The sequence below is a fragment of the Sinocyclocheilus anshuiensis genome, unplaced genomic scaffold, assembly GCF_001515605.1.
Source record: "Sinocyclocheilus anshuiensis isolate Anshui unplaced genomic scaffold, SAMN03320099.WGS_v1.1 scaffold11, whole genome shotgun sequence".
Lineage (NCBI taxonomy): Eukaryota > Metazoa > Chordata > Actinopteri > Cypriniformes > Cyprinidae > Sinocyclocheilus > Sinocyclocheilus anshuiensis.
In genome coordinates, this window is record NW_015551076.1 from 965,831 (window position 1) to 979,941 (window position 14,111).

A 14,111-nucleotide genomic window follows, 5' to 3' on the forward strand; every position below is an offset into this window, starting at 1 on the left:
TTAATTAATCAAGCCATTCTAAAGTTGAAAAACTGAAATAGTATTTTCTTGTGAAATGTACTCCAATAATCAAACAAACAAACAAATAAATAAATAATTATTGATATAGACCAACATTTTTATATTGGAGCTTTAGTGTAAAATAAAATAAATAGTTAAAAACTATCATAGCTAATAATCATAATATAAATAAAATGATCAGCTATTGGTATTGTCGCCAGCATGAACAGGTTTGCATGTTTTTTATGGTAATGTGTTTATGTGTGGTCAGCTTTACAAGTTTTCTTGTGTGTCCCACTGACCTCCTTAAACTTGTGTGCGAGTTTCTCTGGGTCCATCTCCACAGGGGAGAGCATGTCTTCATTCTCTGCCAGGTCAAACACCTCGATGGCATTAGGAAACATAGGGCTCATCTCTTCTTCTTCATCGGTGGCATATTCACCTGTCTGAACACGGACAAGAAATTGAGAAAGAACAAGAGATGGATATTGAAACATACTGTTTTTCAGTGCCTTTGAGATTTGTATATCTGACCGTAATCAATTTATGGATTTTGAAGCTCAAGACGTTTCTGCATGAGACGTTTGATAAGGTTTCTTGACTTAAATGACTTTGGGTATGTATTGGCTTCTGATCAGTGTGTTAGTAACATTAACCACTAGATGTCAGAGTTAAGCTAGGCAGAAACCAATTGGATCAAGGGAAAAACACATGCCAGGACATTGTAAAAAAAAAAACAAAAAAAAAACCCTGTGACTGGCCAACCACCATTTTGAATTGACTCTGCAGCTGCAGGAAGATGAAGCAAAGGCAGATAAAAGCAAACTGAAAGAATTGCAACCACGTGATACACTGATGTGCCACATTATAAATGATTTGAGAGCTGTTGAGAATATCTTGGACCATAAACAAACATACAAAGTCTCCTAGGAATTTCTGAGCAACACCGCCATGAAAGCATGTCCCAACACATCTGAAATAAAGCATCCAACATGTTCTCCACATCCTAAAAGTGCAATTACTCTGACCTCAAAAGGCCGTCGTACACCCAACACTCCCTAAGAGCCACTGCAAAATTACACCACTATCCTTTTAACAATGGACTTCCCCTGCATGTTGGGACAAACTCCCTCCAGCACAATGACTTCCTGTCTGGATGAGTGAACGCAGTGTAAACTCTTATCAGGCAAATAGCCACAGTTAATGACATGTCATGAGAGAATCGTTTTCTTGTTAATAATGACCTTTGCAATCCATCTATTTTGTAGGTTCGTATCAGTTCAGCATCGAGTGATACAATAACTATTATTTACAAGAAAAGAGTGACAATCAAATTACTACAGTATCTTAAGTTAAGTTAACATATATGCTCTATAAAATGTCATTTACTGTAATTGTCACTCGTCACTGATAGAGCAAATGACACAAATTCAATAAAAAATTCTTAGAAAAAATACATTGTGAAATTGTAAAAATACAAAAGCAAAAACCTAAATTTTCTAAGATTGAGTTACAAAATACTTTGGTTATAGATTTTTGATTTTTTTCAGATTAAACAATTGTTATTCATATATTATTCTGTACTTTATTTAATTCAGTTAATTCAGTTAAAGTCCCCCTGTGGTGAAAATCAAGTTTTTTTTATCTTGTTTATTTGTCTATGTGCTGTTTTTAATATGCTTTTAGACAAACCATGTGCCAATCCATTTATCAACACCATTGCTGAGTATTTTCTCCTTAAAACTGTAGTTTCCTACGGAGCCCGGGAAGTCACCTGTAGGAGAAAAAAAACAATCCGTGGCGACGGTTTTGCAATCCGTCCCCTCAGTTTATAAACCGTACTCACGAATTCTTAAACTGTTCCCTCGATTTAACAAATCGTCAAAGATGAGTTTTAAAGGATAACATTTTTGACTACAGGTGGACTTTAAAGAAATTAATGAAAACAATTATAAAATGTCTGATTCGTATTAATCAATTACATAACACTGCATTGTTAATAAACTATTATATGATAAAATATATATTTATAACTATTTATATATTTATATTTATACATTATAAATATATAATATAAAATAAAAAAATATGAATATAAATATGAACTTATTATATATTATATATATAATTATAGATATGACCATTTATTTTACTTATATAATATTAAAAAAAAAATTTGTTTTAATTAGTGTCTTACGCTCACCAAAGCTGTATTTATGTGATGAAAAAATGTAATCAAGACAGTAAGATTGTGAAATATTATTACATTTTAAAATAACTTTTACATTTTATTATATTTTAAAATATAAATTATTCCTGTGTTTTAAAAGCTGAATTTTCACGCCAGTCATCAGTCACATGATCCTTCAGAAATCATTCTAATATGTTGATCATTAAAAGAAACATTTCTTACATGCATTTTTTTCAGGATTCCTTGGTAACTATAAAGTTCAAAAGGACAACATGTATTTGAAACAGAAATCTTTTAACATTATAGATGTCTTTACTGTCACTTTTGATCAATTTAATTTGTCACTAGTAAATAAAAGTATTAATTTCCTTACATATATCGGAGAGGAGAGGGGCTTCTGTATTTACAAATGTATTTTTCTATCTCAGTGAGTCCAATTTGTCATTCTGTCTGGCTGCCCAAGTCCATGCATCGGTCTGAACTCCGCCATGTGGGTGAAGTAGCAGACAAACTGTCTGTTCCTGCACCTCTCAAACGTTAAGACAACATCAGACTGACGTGAGCTCAGTGTTGCGGAGGAGAACGCGCTGAGAGGGCACTGAGCTGGCAAATCTAGCCGCGAGACGCACTGCCATGGCATTCTGCCCTTACTTTCACACCCAAGATCTCCAAGAACACCGACTGCAAGAACTGTGAATCTTCAACATCTGAATTATTAATCAATTCCCCTCATGCCATGGCAATGTGGGCAGGTGTGGAGGACAATTATGAGACATGAACGTGTCAAAGCAATGCAGTGCTTTAAAACAGAGCTAATTATTGTGATTTTATGATTCTGAAAGAGAGTCTCGGTGAAGAAATGTTGACATCCTGTCTTCCACTGCATGCAACCAAAATCACTTTAATAACCCATCATTAAGGGGTACAGCTAGATTAATGCAATTAAATGGTTAAAAACCCCCACATTTCTTTTACTATAACTTGATTTATAAGCTTTGAGCATTTTAAACATGTCATAAATGCATGTTTTGATGCATTGCCAAGAACAAAGTCAAGCATCATTCCCCCCATAAATCTGTCACATACTGAAGGGAAAATAACATTTTATAGATGGAAAAACATGCTGTTGCAGAGAACTAAATGTATATGATCATGGTCTCTGAAGAAAGCATTATCTGAAATTAGTCACTTGACTCTTCACCTTGCTTTCACCGTCTCGTCAGTCCTCCTGTTCAGTTTGTGTGCAATATTTGTGCATCAAGTATTTCTTAACATGGAAGGTTTGTCCTTTCCACCCACATGATTTCTTTGTGAATATTAACTTGTACTGAATGAATCTGAATCAAAAGTGGTTGTTCAAAATTCAAGACAAAAACAAACTGAGTCTTTTAAATCTAACTCATCCCAATACATCCCAAAGTGGAGAAACGGACAGCAGCTGATGAGGCTGTGATGAAGACGGCCCTGTCTGTAAGAAAGCCGCTGACCCAGCTCTCATCTTCTCTGTGCCGTCAGCAAATGTTATGTAAAAGTATGACACACACACACACACTGACTAGGATTTCCAGTCTAACTTATGAAATCTGAGGTCAGTGGTGTAAAAAAGGAGTATGTAACATATGCAATCCAGTGCCACTCAACTGGAGGCAAAATAATAGATTTTCTAGATGTTCTATATAATCTACAAAGTACAAAATATATATTTAACACAATAATGACCAAAAAAAAAAATTTTTTTATTTATATTTAAGCCTTATAAATATGCAAGCCTCAAAAGCTAAATACAGCTATTCTCAAGAAATCTGTAGACAAGTCTGATCACCTGAAAAACACCTAGTGAATCAATGACATTGATGACACTTTCATCAGTGTACAGTGTCTGTCTGGGTGTGCATAAGAAAAGCTTGTGTCCACAGACAGGGAAAAGTCTATTTCGCAGTCACTGGCAAAATATTTACTATAATATAATGAAATCTTTGCAATTAATAGGTTTAAAAATTCATGTGGTGGAGTGTTTGGGAAACATTAAAAAAAATGGGCTGCATGATTTGGGGGGAAAATGTATTGTGATTTTTCTGATTAAAATTTTGTGATTTGAAATACGATAAAAACGGCTTGCTTTGCTTGTTTGTAGTCCTACACATTTCTGTCATTTTGTTATGAAATTGGCTGTAAAATAATAGTAATAATAATAATAACTAAATTAAAATACACAAATTACTAAATAAAAACAAAATAAGAAATATTAATATTGTAATACTCCACTGTAAAATAAGTATTTAAATAAGTATTTAATTTATAATTTTATTTCATTTTTAAACTACGACAGTAGAATTACAATACTAATATTTATGGCACTTTTTAACTTTTATTTTGATGGAAAACGGCAGGAAATCATTAAAGCTTCTATTTGGTAACAAACGCTTCTCATTACAAGTAATTTTTCAAGTAATGATTTCTGAAGGATCATGTGACACTGAAGACTGGAGAAATGGCTGCTGAGAATTCATCACAGGAAAAATTACATTTTAAAATATATTCAAATATAAATTAGTTATTTTAAATTCGATACTAATTCACAATATTTATGGCTGTCTTAATTTTTTAATTTTTAATGGCTGGCACATGGTTCATTACCAAATGCATGTTACAGCGACCCAAACTCAGAGCAGATGCAGAGATGAGTCTGTGTGGAGCAGCATTTACTGCGAACCAAAGCTCTCTGAGATGCTACAAACACCAGCAGATCATGAGCTGCTCATGTGTAAATGAACACAGTGCTGTGCTCTGAAACACGCAGTGCTTATATTTATTTAATTAAATCCCATGTTACTTGTACTGAATCTGCATTAGTCGCAAATTGAAAAAGTTGTCTGTTAAGGGTACAATCGTGTATCTGAAGAAGCTTTACCTCTTCGTCCTCTTCCATGTAGGGGTTGTAGCGCTGCTCCATCATTTCTTTCTGCCATTTCTCCTGTTCCAGTGTCTGCTGGATCAGCTGGGCCACTTCACTCTGTTCCCCCGGCTTCTCCCGGCCAATCACAAACCTGCAACACACAAACACCAGCCAATCAGATATAACCTAGTGAACCAGCTGTCATTCCTTAAGTGAGTTCTCTACTGTGATGATTTACAGGAAGGAAAAGACCTGCATTATGAAGCCTAAAAGGCTCAAAAACTTCATCACCATCCTGCTGTATGCCTTCAACTGCATCCAATTTAAAAGCAACTAATTGTCAGTTGCCTCTATGCTCAGATATTCCACAAAAATACAAGTTATTATTAAACATGTTCTCTCCCACTGGGCTTAAGCCTCATCTATTAATCACATTTTCCATTTCCCTGCACTACAATCAAGCACCATCCACGCCTAGCCAGAACAGCTTAAGAGAAAACAGGACGCAGATGCGTGAGCTTATTTGAAATGCCACAACTACCCAATCCCTCATCTTGACTGTAGATACAACCACACAGGCCTTAGATCTTTGTTAAATCAAAGTAACAGAAAGCAGCAATCTATTCGATACACAGCACTGTCAGGGCAATATTAGAGATGATAATGAGTCAGTGAGTATCTGATGCCAAATGAGACGACAGAAGATAATGCTGGATTAAATAGAGGGAAATTAAATTCTAATACACTAAAACCTGAATTTTTGGTACAAAAACATGTGCAACAAAAGTTCAAAATGAAGCAGTGGATCTCTGTGAACTCATTCACACCAAGTCTGATAATACTCCAATGATATATTGCTTTTTATTTCTTTTTTTTTTAAAAATTGTTTGGATACAGAAATACAGAAATTTTTGCATTGGTCTAAATATTTTTTGAGTGAATATTTTATAATTTTATATTATTTTTGTCATGTATGTAATTCTATCACTCACACACACACACACACACACACATTACCATACAAGCCAATTAGCTGCGTCACGCCGGATCTGTTTCCTACGTTGTTGTGATTTGATCTGAACGAAAACAGCGTATCTGGCGTGACGCAGCTGACACAGAATAGCATACGCTGTTTACGTCCAGCTGATACTCTCCAAAATAGCGCTAGGGTGGAGGAGACGAATTGTTGAATAAAGTCGTTTTTTCTTTTCTTTTGCTTACAAAAAGTATTCTCGTAGCTTCGTATAATTACGGTTGAACCCCTGATGTCACATGGATTATTTTACAGATCTCCTTGCTACGTTTCTGGACTTGGGAACATTTCAGCTGTATTGCTGTCTATGGAGGGTCAGAGAGCTCTCAGATTCCATCAAAAATATCTTAATTTGTGTTCTGAAGATGAACGAAGGTCTTACGGGTTTGAAACGACATGAGGGTGAGTAATTAATGACAGAATTTTCATTTTTGGGTGAACTATCCCTTTAAATTTGATACTAATTCACAAAATGACTGTTATGCCTGTATTTTAGAATAAATAAGTAAATAAACAAATAATAAATAAATAAATACACTTTTCAAAAATATATATAAAAAACCCCAATCTTATAATATAATATAATATAATATAATATAATATATAGGACTCGACCAAACCTTGACCTGTGAGATTTTAAAGGGGTCATGAACTGCCTTTTTTTGTACTGTTCTCTGGGGTCCACTTATAATGTTATCAAGAGTTTTATATAAAAAAAACATCATAATTTAGAAGTAACAGGCTATTTTCTGTGCTGTTTTGACCCCCCTCATCAAAACGCTCTGTATAGGCATGGCGGATTGTAGAGTCGGAAGTAAACACCCAGTGCTATGATTGGCTAATAGTTGTGTGTTAGACAGACAACGTCCTTCACAGATGGACACTGCTGTGATTTAGGTTAAAAGCGCATGAATACTCATATCAAACGATCTGTTTAACAGACAAAGCAATAGTGTAAAAACAGTTACTGATACTTCAATCTTTCTGCAAATCCTGCATCGAATTGTTCCTTGTTTGTAAACAAATCCGCGGTAAAATTAATTGAACAAAGGACCAAGTTCTTACTGACGTGGTGAAGAACTTCATTAAAAATAAAGTTCATCCTCTCTTTTCTACTGTTTAATACAAGCTGTTTTTAGACTAATGAGAAAGTTTTGAGTTCTGAAACTTACAGGATGTTTTTATAGTACAGTGACCTCTTATATGTCAAAAGATCAAGGGAATTTTGATTTCCCTTTAAATGAACTCTCTATGAAAATGCTGTTTCATTTCCTTACTTGACAGTGCCGCTGGTGTTCCTGAGGACCGATGCAGCAAAATTTTGGGTCACGCCCACCAGGCTGGTTCCGTCCACTTCCACGATCAGGTCATTCACCTGGATCCTGCCAAGAAGAAAAATAACCAGGATAACAGTTCAGGGAGGAAAAGTGCATCTGCAAAATGGCTGCTAGATCTTGGGCCAAGATACTGACCAATCTCATCACTATACGTGTAAAGGAACTAACAACGCCAAAGGAGTCATTTATTGGGTCTGAAAACTGACCAACCGCAGCAGTGAATCAGTGCCTCACTTAACTAAACCTCTTCTTGTACTCCAAGCCATTCAAATGATCGATCGATCCTCTCAGTCATAAAACAAGTCAAACTATCCAGCCCCATCCAAAACAGCCTTTTTGCCAAGGCAGATGTACGTTTGATAGACAGCAGGAGCACCAACGAGGTGCCAGAGAGTGAGGATGAGGTCATTTCTGAGCGCTAAAGTCTGTCCCACTCAATATCTAAGAACTTCTGTCACACATGTGGCGACAGCTCATTTCAGCATTGGCTTATTAGATTTTTTTTGTCTCCTGTGGCTTCCAGGTAGACTGTTTCTAACCGTCATGCCAAAATGAGGAAGAAGCCTCTGCAATGCACCATACTGACTCAAGGCCGGAGAGAAATAACTAATGTTATGAGTTTTTATTAAGATCCCTAACACTCGCTGAATCTCCTGGGATCTAAATGAACGTCATAAGCAAAAGTGGGCTTCTCCAAGCAGAATTGCTCTGTGACCTCCATGACTCACTCCAGGGCCTGAAGAGCTCAAATGCCATTGCAAGGTCAGATTCTACTCATTATAGATCAATAAACTCCATTCCTCTATCAATGCACATATGTTTTGAGTAATACTCGGTCAAGTGTAACTCCAGATACACTTCTGTTTCATAAATAACAGAACCATGGACACTATTCATTCTGACAAAAGCTTAAATGTGGTCTCATATCAGTCTAAAAGCATCAGCCTCACAGTTTCCACTGCATGTCTGGTGATTCCTCTGTGACTTTGGTATTTAATCCATTTTGCAGACTGATGAAAGTCTGGTAGTACAGACTGACAGAAGGTAAAGGAATCCCAGTTTCTTTTCACTCTCATTTTCACTCAAATCCATATAAATCCCACTCATGTCCTGTAATTCACTGACCTTTCGTCTCGGTGGGCGGCTCCTCCTTCCGTCACTGTTTTGACGAAGATTCCCAGTTTTTCCAGGCCCATGTCTGCGCCGGCACCCATCCCGATGATGCTGATTCCCAATCCGTCTTTATCTGACAGGAAGGAATCATGGTGTTAATAACAGTTCACACAATTAGTTAACACTTCTCGTAAACAAACACAACATTAAGCATTAGTATGCATAAGTACAAGCAGGATTTCAGACCTATGGCATTTTTTAGTAAATAACATTTAAATTTCAGTATGCTCTTCATGCAAAGTCATCGCACAGCTTCAGAAGACGTGGGATATAGTGTCAGATAGATAGACAGATAACAGATAGAGCTGCATCAACTGCATTAGTGGTGCTTTATGGTGCTCTTTGGAGCTTGACAGCCCCTGCTCACTATACTTTCATTATGTGGAAAAGAGCAGCGTGAACATTCGTCAAAATGCCTCTTTTTGAGTTATGCATGTATAAACAATGACATGTATAAATAATAGTGAATAAATGATGACAGAAATATTTAAAACCAGGATAAAACTTTTTAACCAGGAGGAAATTAAGTCTATAGACTGTAATACTATGGAAATGACTGATTCGGTTATTTACCCATTTGATCAATATAACAAAACTTTCTTTAAATCAGTGTTGTTAATGTTAATTAAAACACTAAAACAATTTTTTAATTAAAATAATTAAATACAATACAATTCAAAATTAAATTAAATTAAAATAAAGGTGAAATAAAATAAAATATTAAATATAAATACATTTAAAATATATAAATTTAAAAAATTGGATGAAAAACCTAAAGTAAAAAAAAAACTCGAGCAAATTAGAAATGTTGCCTTGAAAATTTGTTTGCACTGAAGTACTACAGCTGCTAAATCCAAAATACAAATAAATTAAATCTATATGGAAATATACAAACTAAAAAAAAAAAAAAAAAAAAAAAATCAAATGCTCATCTTGCACTATCTCTACGATGTGCGTCCGTGACTTCACGCATTACGCAATCACGTTACAAAAGTCGCACGCGGTTAGTTCTTCGTCTGTGTACTTTGGTTCAAAAAGGGTAGGGTAGGGTAGGGTAGGGTAGCAAAATACTCCATCTCATTTTCTCATCCAAATTCTAATTCATCTGTCATCGTTACCTTACCTTTACCTTTTTTTGTAAAGGCCGTTTGACTTTCTTTGCATATTTGCATTGTAAACACTGGGTCGGTACTTCCGCCGACGTCACACATGACCTTTCCAATGTGATTACGTAATGTGTGAGGTCGAGCTAGTGCAAGACAAGCATTTGTGGTTAAAAAAATATACACATTTTACTTTTTTGTAGGAAATGACCGATCATTTGGCTAGATAGTACCCTTATTCCTCGGCTGGGATCGTGTAGAGCCCTTTGAAGCTGCATTGAAACTGGAATTTGGACCTTCAACCCACTGATCCCCATTGAAGTCCACTATATGAAAAAAAATCCTGGAATGTTTTCCTCAAAAACCTTAATTTCTTTTTGACTGAAGAAAGAAAGACATGAACATCTTGGATGACATGGGGGTGAGTAAATTATCAGGACATTTTTATTCTGGAAGTGAACTAGTCCTTTAAACCTGTAGCTGACATGGATTTAATGCATGTCACTTTAAAAGCACAGATTAATAAGAAACAAGATTGAAGATCTTGTAAAATTGCAGTTTAAAACACATGTGCCAAGTTATTAGAAATGTTGGTTTCACATGGACCTGAAAAAATGTACACCATTTTCAAGAAATTATTATATATTTATGATAATACAATTAGAAATAACATAAAATATAATAAAAACAATGAATCAAAAAAATAATAATCATAAAACATTTTAAAATATTTTGAAGCTAAAAAGTTAATTATTCAAAAATATTGTTACATTTTTGGGGAGTCACATTATGTGACATTTCAAAGCTAAAATATCATTGCCTTGTCATAAAAAAGGCCAAATTATCTGATATTATCTGAATATGATGTCATGATGGCGTGTCGGGGTCAAAAATGTAGCGTGTGCAGTCTCATTTAATTACTTTAAGTCCTCAAAAATAAAATTAACTAAGTACATAAATAAGTAACAAAAACAATTGTTTTATTAAAATACACAACTATTTGAATGGCTATCAATGAAGAAAGAAGCTTTCTGGGTCCAGATGGTGCAGTTATGACATCTACCAGCAGGCGCTAACTGGGCCATGCTACTCTAACACGCCAAACAATGTCAGACAGATGGAGTGAATGGGAGACAATCATTATTTCAGAGTTTCATTTGGTACAGTTAGTGGAAATTACACACCTTTGGGAAAACATTCCAGAGCTTAAGTCATCTTCTTCAGTGAAGATTTTTTTTCCCCTATAGCTCTGAGCTCCACTAACAGTACAGCTAAAGCAGCAGTTTATACAGATACAGTCATGCATCATGTTCTCCGTCAGAGAGACCGGGGCCTGAAACCGCACGAGTATATGGGTGTATCACTGTGGGTTCATTTATAATAGTTGAGAACTACAACGGTTAGCCGGAAAAAGAGTGCCATGCTATATAAAGAAGCACAGTTTACCCATGAGTCTTTAGACAGCACTCGTGTGGTAACAGCTTCCTGTTTAGGGTCATCTTTGATCTAAATATTTTTTCTTTCTTTCTAAAGCCCATGTTATAAGCACTGAGGGCAGAGTAGCAAAACAGAGCAAAATACAGGAAGCCACTCTTTCCATTTGACGCTACCAAGTGAGTGCTGACAAGTGACAAGCGAAAGAGTTGCTTGAATTATTCATTCAACAGATTTGTTCAAAAACATAGACTAATTTGGGAATAAAACAAGAACTGTCTTGGTGAGTGAATCATTGAAACATTCACTCAACCAAATCGTTCAGCAGATTTGTTCAAAAATATTGAAAGATTCTGTGCTTATATACGGCCGAATCACTTCTTTCTCGTATATTACTTCAATATGATTATTAAAGTAATATCATGTGATTAATTCAATAATTGCCAAATTTTGTCATTAATTTGATTTTTACATTTTATTACATAATAGATTTGAAAATTGTTTCAAACCACAGCCCAAGTTTAGAAATATATTTATGACAGTCATGTTGAAATCTGACTAGATTTTTCCTTCCACCATCATTGCTTAATACAGATAACGTATGGCGTTATTTTAATGACAAATGTCGAGAGCGCATTATTGTAGCGCGAAAGCACATTACACATTAGCGCGAGCGCGAATCTATCTGCTCGCGCGCAGATTTCCCTTGCTCTCGCACAAAACCGGACGCTCGCGCTCAGATACACGCTGCTCTCGCCCAGAGAGTGCACGCACTTAAAACGTGTCTCTCAATAATGCGCTCTCGACATTTGTCATTAAAATAACGCCATAATAACGAAGTTAATCATTCATCCCAAACAAAATTCTGATTGATGTCATAAACTCTGTTATTTCAAACAAGGCAGAGTTTTACAGATAAATGATTAAAAAACCCTCCCCTCATTTCTTTTTCTGATTCAATCTCTTCCCGTGCTCTACTACAGTGGGAAATCATAATTATATCAAAAACTGCTGATGGAAGAAATGTATGACAGTAGCTGAGTAACGCAGTGATCACTGTCCATCTGTCTCTCCGCTGGTGCTGCTGTCAACTTCGTTTTTCTTGGAAAAACTACAGAAAATTGTGCACATCATAGTTGGGTAGAGGAGGACATAATGCAGCAAAATTGCAGCCATTTACTTTTTCCCTCAGCTTCTCTTTTCTGTTCATTTTTGTTTAGTCATTTTCAACTTCCTCAGCCCACCCCATCCTACTGAGCTTGTCTTTCACAACCACTCACTTCCTCTTATTTCATCTCCCTCTTTTCATCTACTCACACTGTACATTATATTCTCTCATTCCTTTCATTTCAAGGAATAGTTCACCCCAAAAATGAAAATGTTTTCAATTATGACTTCCTTTTCTTTTGTGGAACAGAACATTTTATGTAGGTCTTTTTGATAAACAGACAGCTCATAGTGACTCTTAAAAAAAGAATATAAAGCACCATAAAACGTCTCGGTTACATATGGCAACCCTCGTTCCCTGAAGGAGGGAACAGAGACGTCACGTCGGATGACCGACGAATTGGGATCTCGCTTAAAATACTCACATGAACATCCCTTAGGTGCATATGGAAGATTTGAGGTGATTGTAACCCTCTTGGAGTGGCAGAAGTCTGCCGGGGAAACACGGGCTCTGAGGTCATACCGTGGACTTTACACATATGGGATCCACTTAGGTCTCTACATATGGAACCCAGCCCTCTACCGGCGCTACTGCCTGAAGTAGCCCCCCCTGGCTGCCGCCAAGAGGAGAACTAGATCAAGGCAGAGGCAACGGAACTCCGCCCCTTGAGGAAACGGAGCTTGGCCCGCGACTCCGAGATGATCATCTTCCCGCAATGAGAAGATGACTCATCCACAAACGCCACCTCAGCGTGCTACATGCCCAGGCACGTGAGGCAGCGATCGTGACCATCACCCAGCGCCAGGTAATGACCGCATCCAGAAACGCCCGGGTGATACGTTGTCTAAAGCAAGACCCACATCGTCTTTACAAAGACGTAACGTCAAGTTTGCCACGCAACGTCATCTTTAAAAAGACGCACCCGTAATTGCTCTTTTAGGGAAATAGCTCTTTTAGCGTGCTCAGGCGCACAGGGGAGATGGCCACCTGCAACACAAACAGGTGGTAGTGCAGCCTGATGTGTGCAACCCACTCGACACGGGAAACCACCACCGCTGAAGCGCCGTTCCGCCAACACGAAGAGCTCTCAAAGAGCGCGCTGAGATTGGTCTCTCTAAGCGAGATTCCAATTCGTCTGAAAGGGAAGTCTATATAATTATAGAGAGTTTATATCATTTTGACCATACCAAAGTCTATTAATGAACTATAAATGAATAGCTCAAAAGAACTTCCTCAAAAAAGATGATCTGGTTATTAAACTCATAGGACCTCAGATGATGCCAACCCTGAAACAACATACAGAACTACCACATTTCTGATCTTTCTGACTCAATGACTTAGACACAGTGTTTAACAGCCAGTGTCGGGGAGTAACTAGTTACATGTAACGGCGTTACGTAATTTAATTACAAAATAAATGTAACTGTAATCAGTTACAGTTACAAAGTATCGTTTTGTAAAATCTTGAGTATTAAAGTCATGTGAGAGATAGATATCAGGGCAAAATAAAGAGACTGATAAGAAAAATGTAAGTGAATGTGCAGTTCAGGAGAGACCTTTTAATTATTTTGCATGTCTCCAACCTAAGGATTTAAACCTTTTTTATGTGAGGTCCATACAAAAAAATAGGGTTGTCCATGTTTGTGTATGAGTGTGAGATTTCCCGGCCTGAAATTTTTTTCCCAGTCCGCCCCTCGTGGAAATTAATGGCGCAGACATGCGGTTTAATTTACTACACATAGGCCTACTGAAGCTCACGGTGTTTGCAGCCTCTGC

General features: G+C 36.6%; 1 protein-coding gene across 1 annotated transcript in view; it reads right to left on the bottom strand.

Moving 5' to 3' along the window:
* The window catches only part of LOC107662416 (neurabin-2-like), a 15,269-nt gene extending 6,062 nt beyond the window's left edge, over nucleotides 1–9,207 (bottom strand). The window contains exons 1-5 of the mRNA XM_016452437.1: nucleotides 9,204–9,207; nucleotides 8,583–8,703; nucleotides 7,398–7,502; nucleotides 5,103–5,238; nucleotides 303–446 (exon numbers count right to left, since the gene is read on the bottom strand). Coding sequence (XP_016307923.1) covers nucleotides 303–446; nucleotides 5,103–5,238; nucleotides 7,398–7,502; nucleotides 8,583–8,703; nucleotides 9,204–9,207 — 510 coding nt within the window. The remainder of the gene's footprint in view (nucleotides 1–302; nucleotides 447–5,102; nucleotides 5,239–7,397; nucleotides 7,503–8,582; nucleotides 8,704–9,203) is intronic.
* Between the last annotated feature and the right edge of the window lie 4,904 nt (nucleotides 9,208–14,111).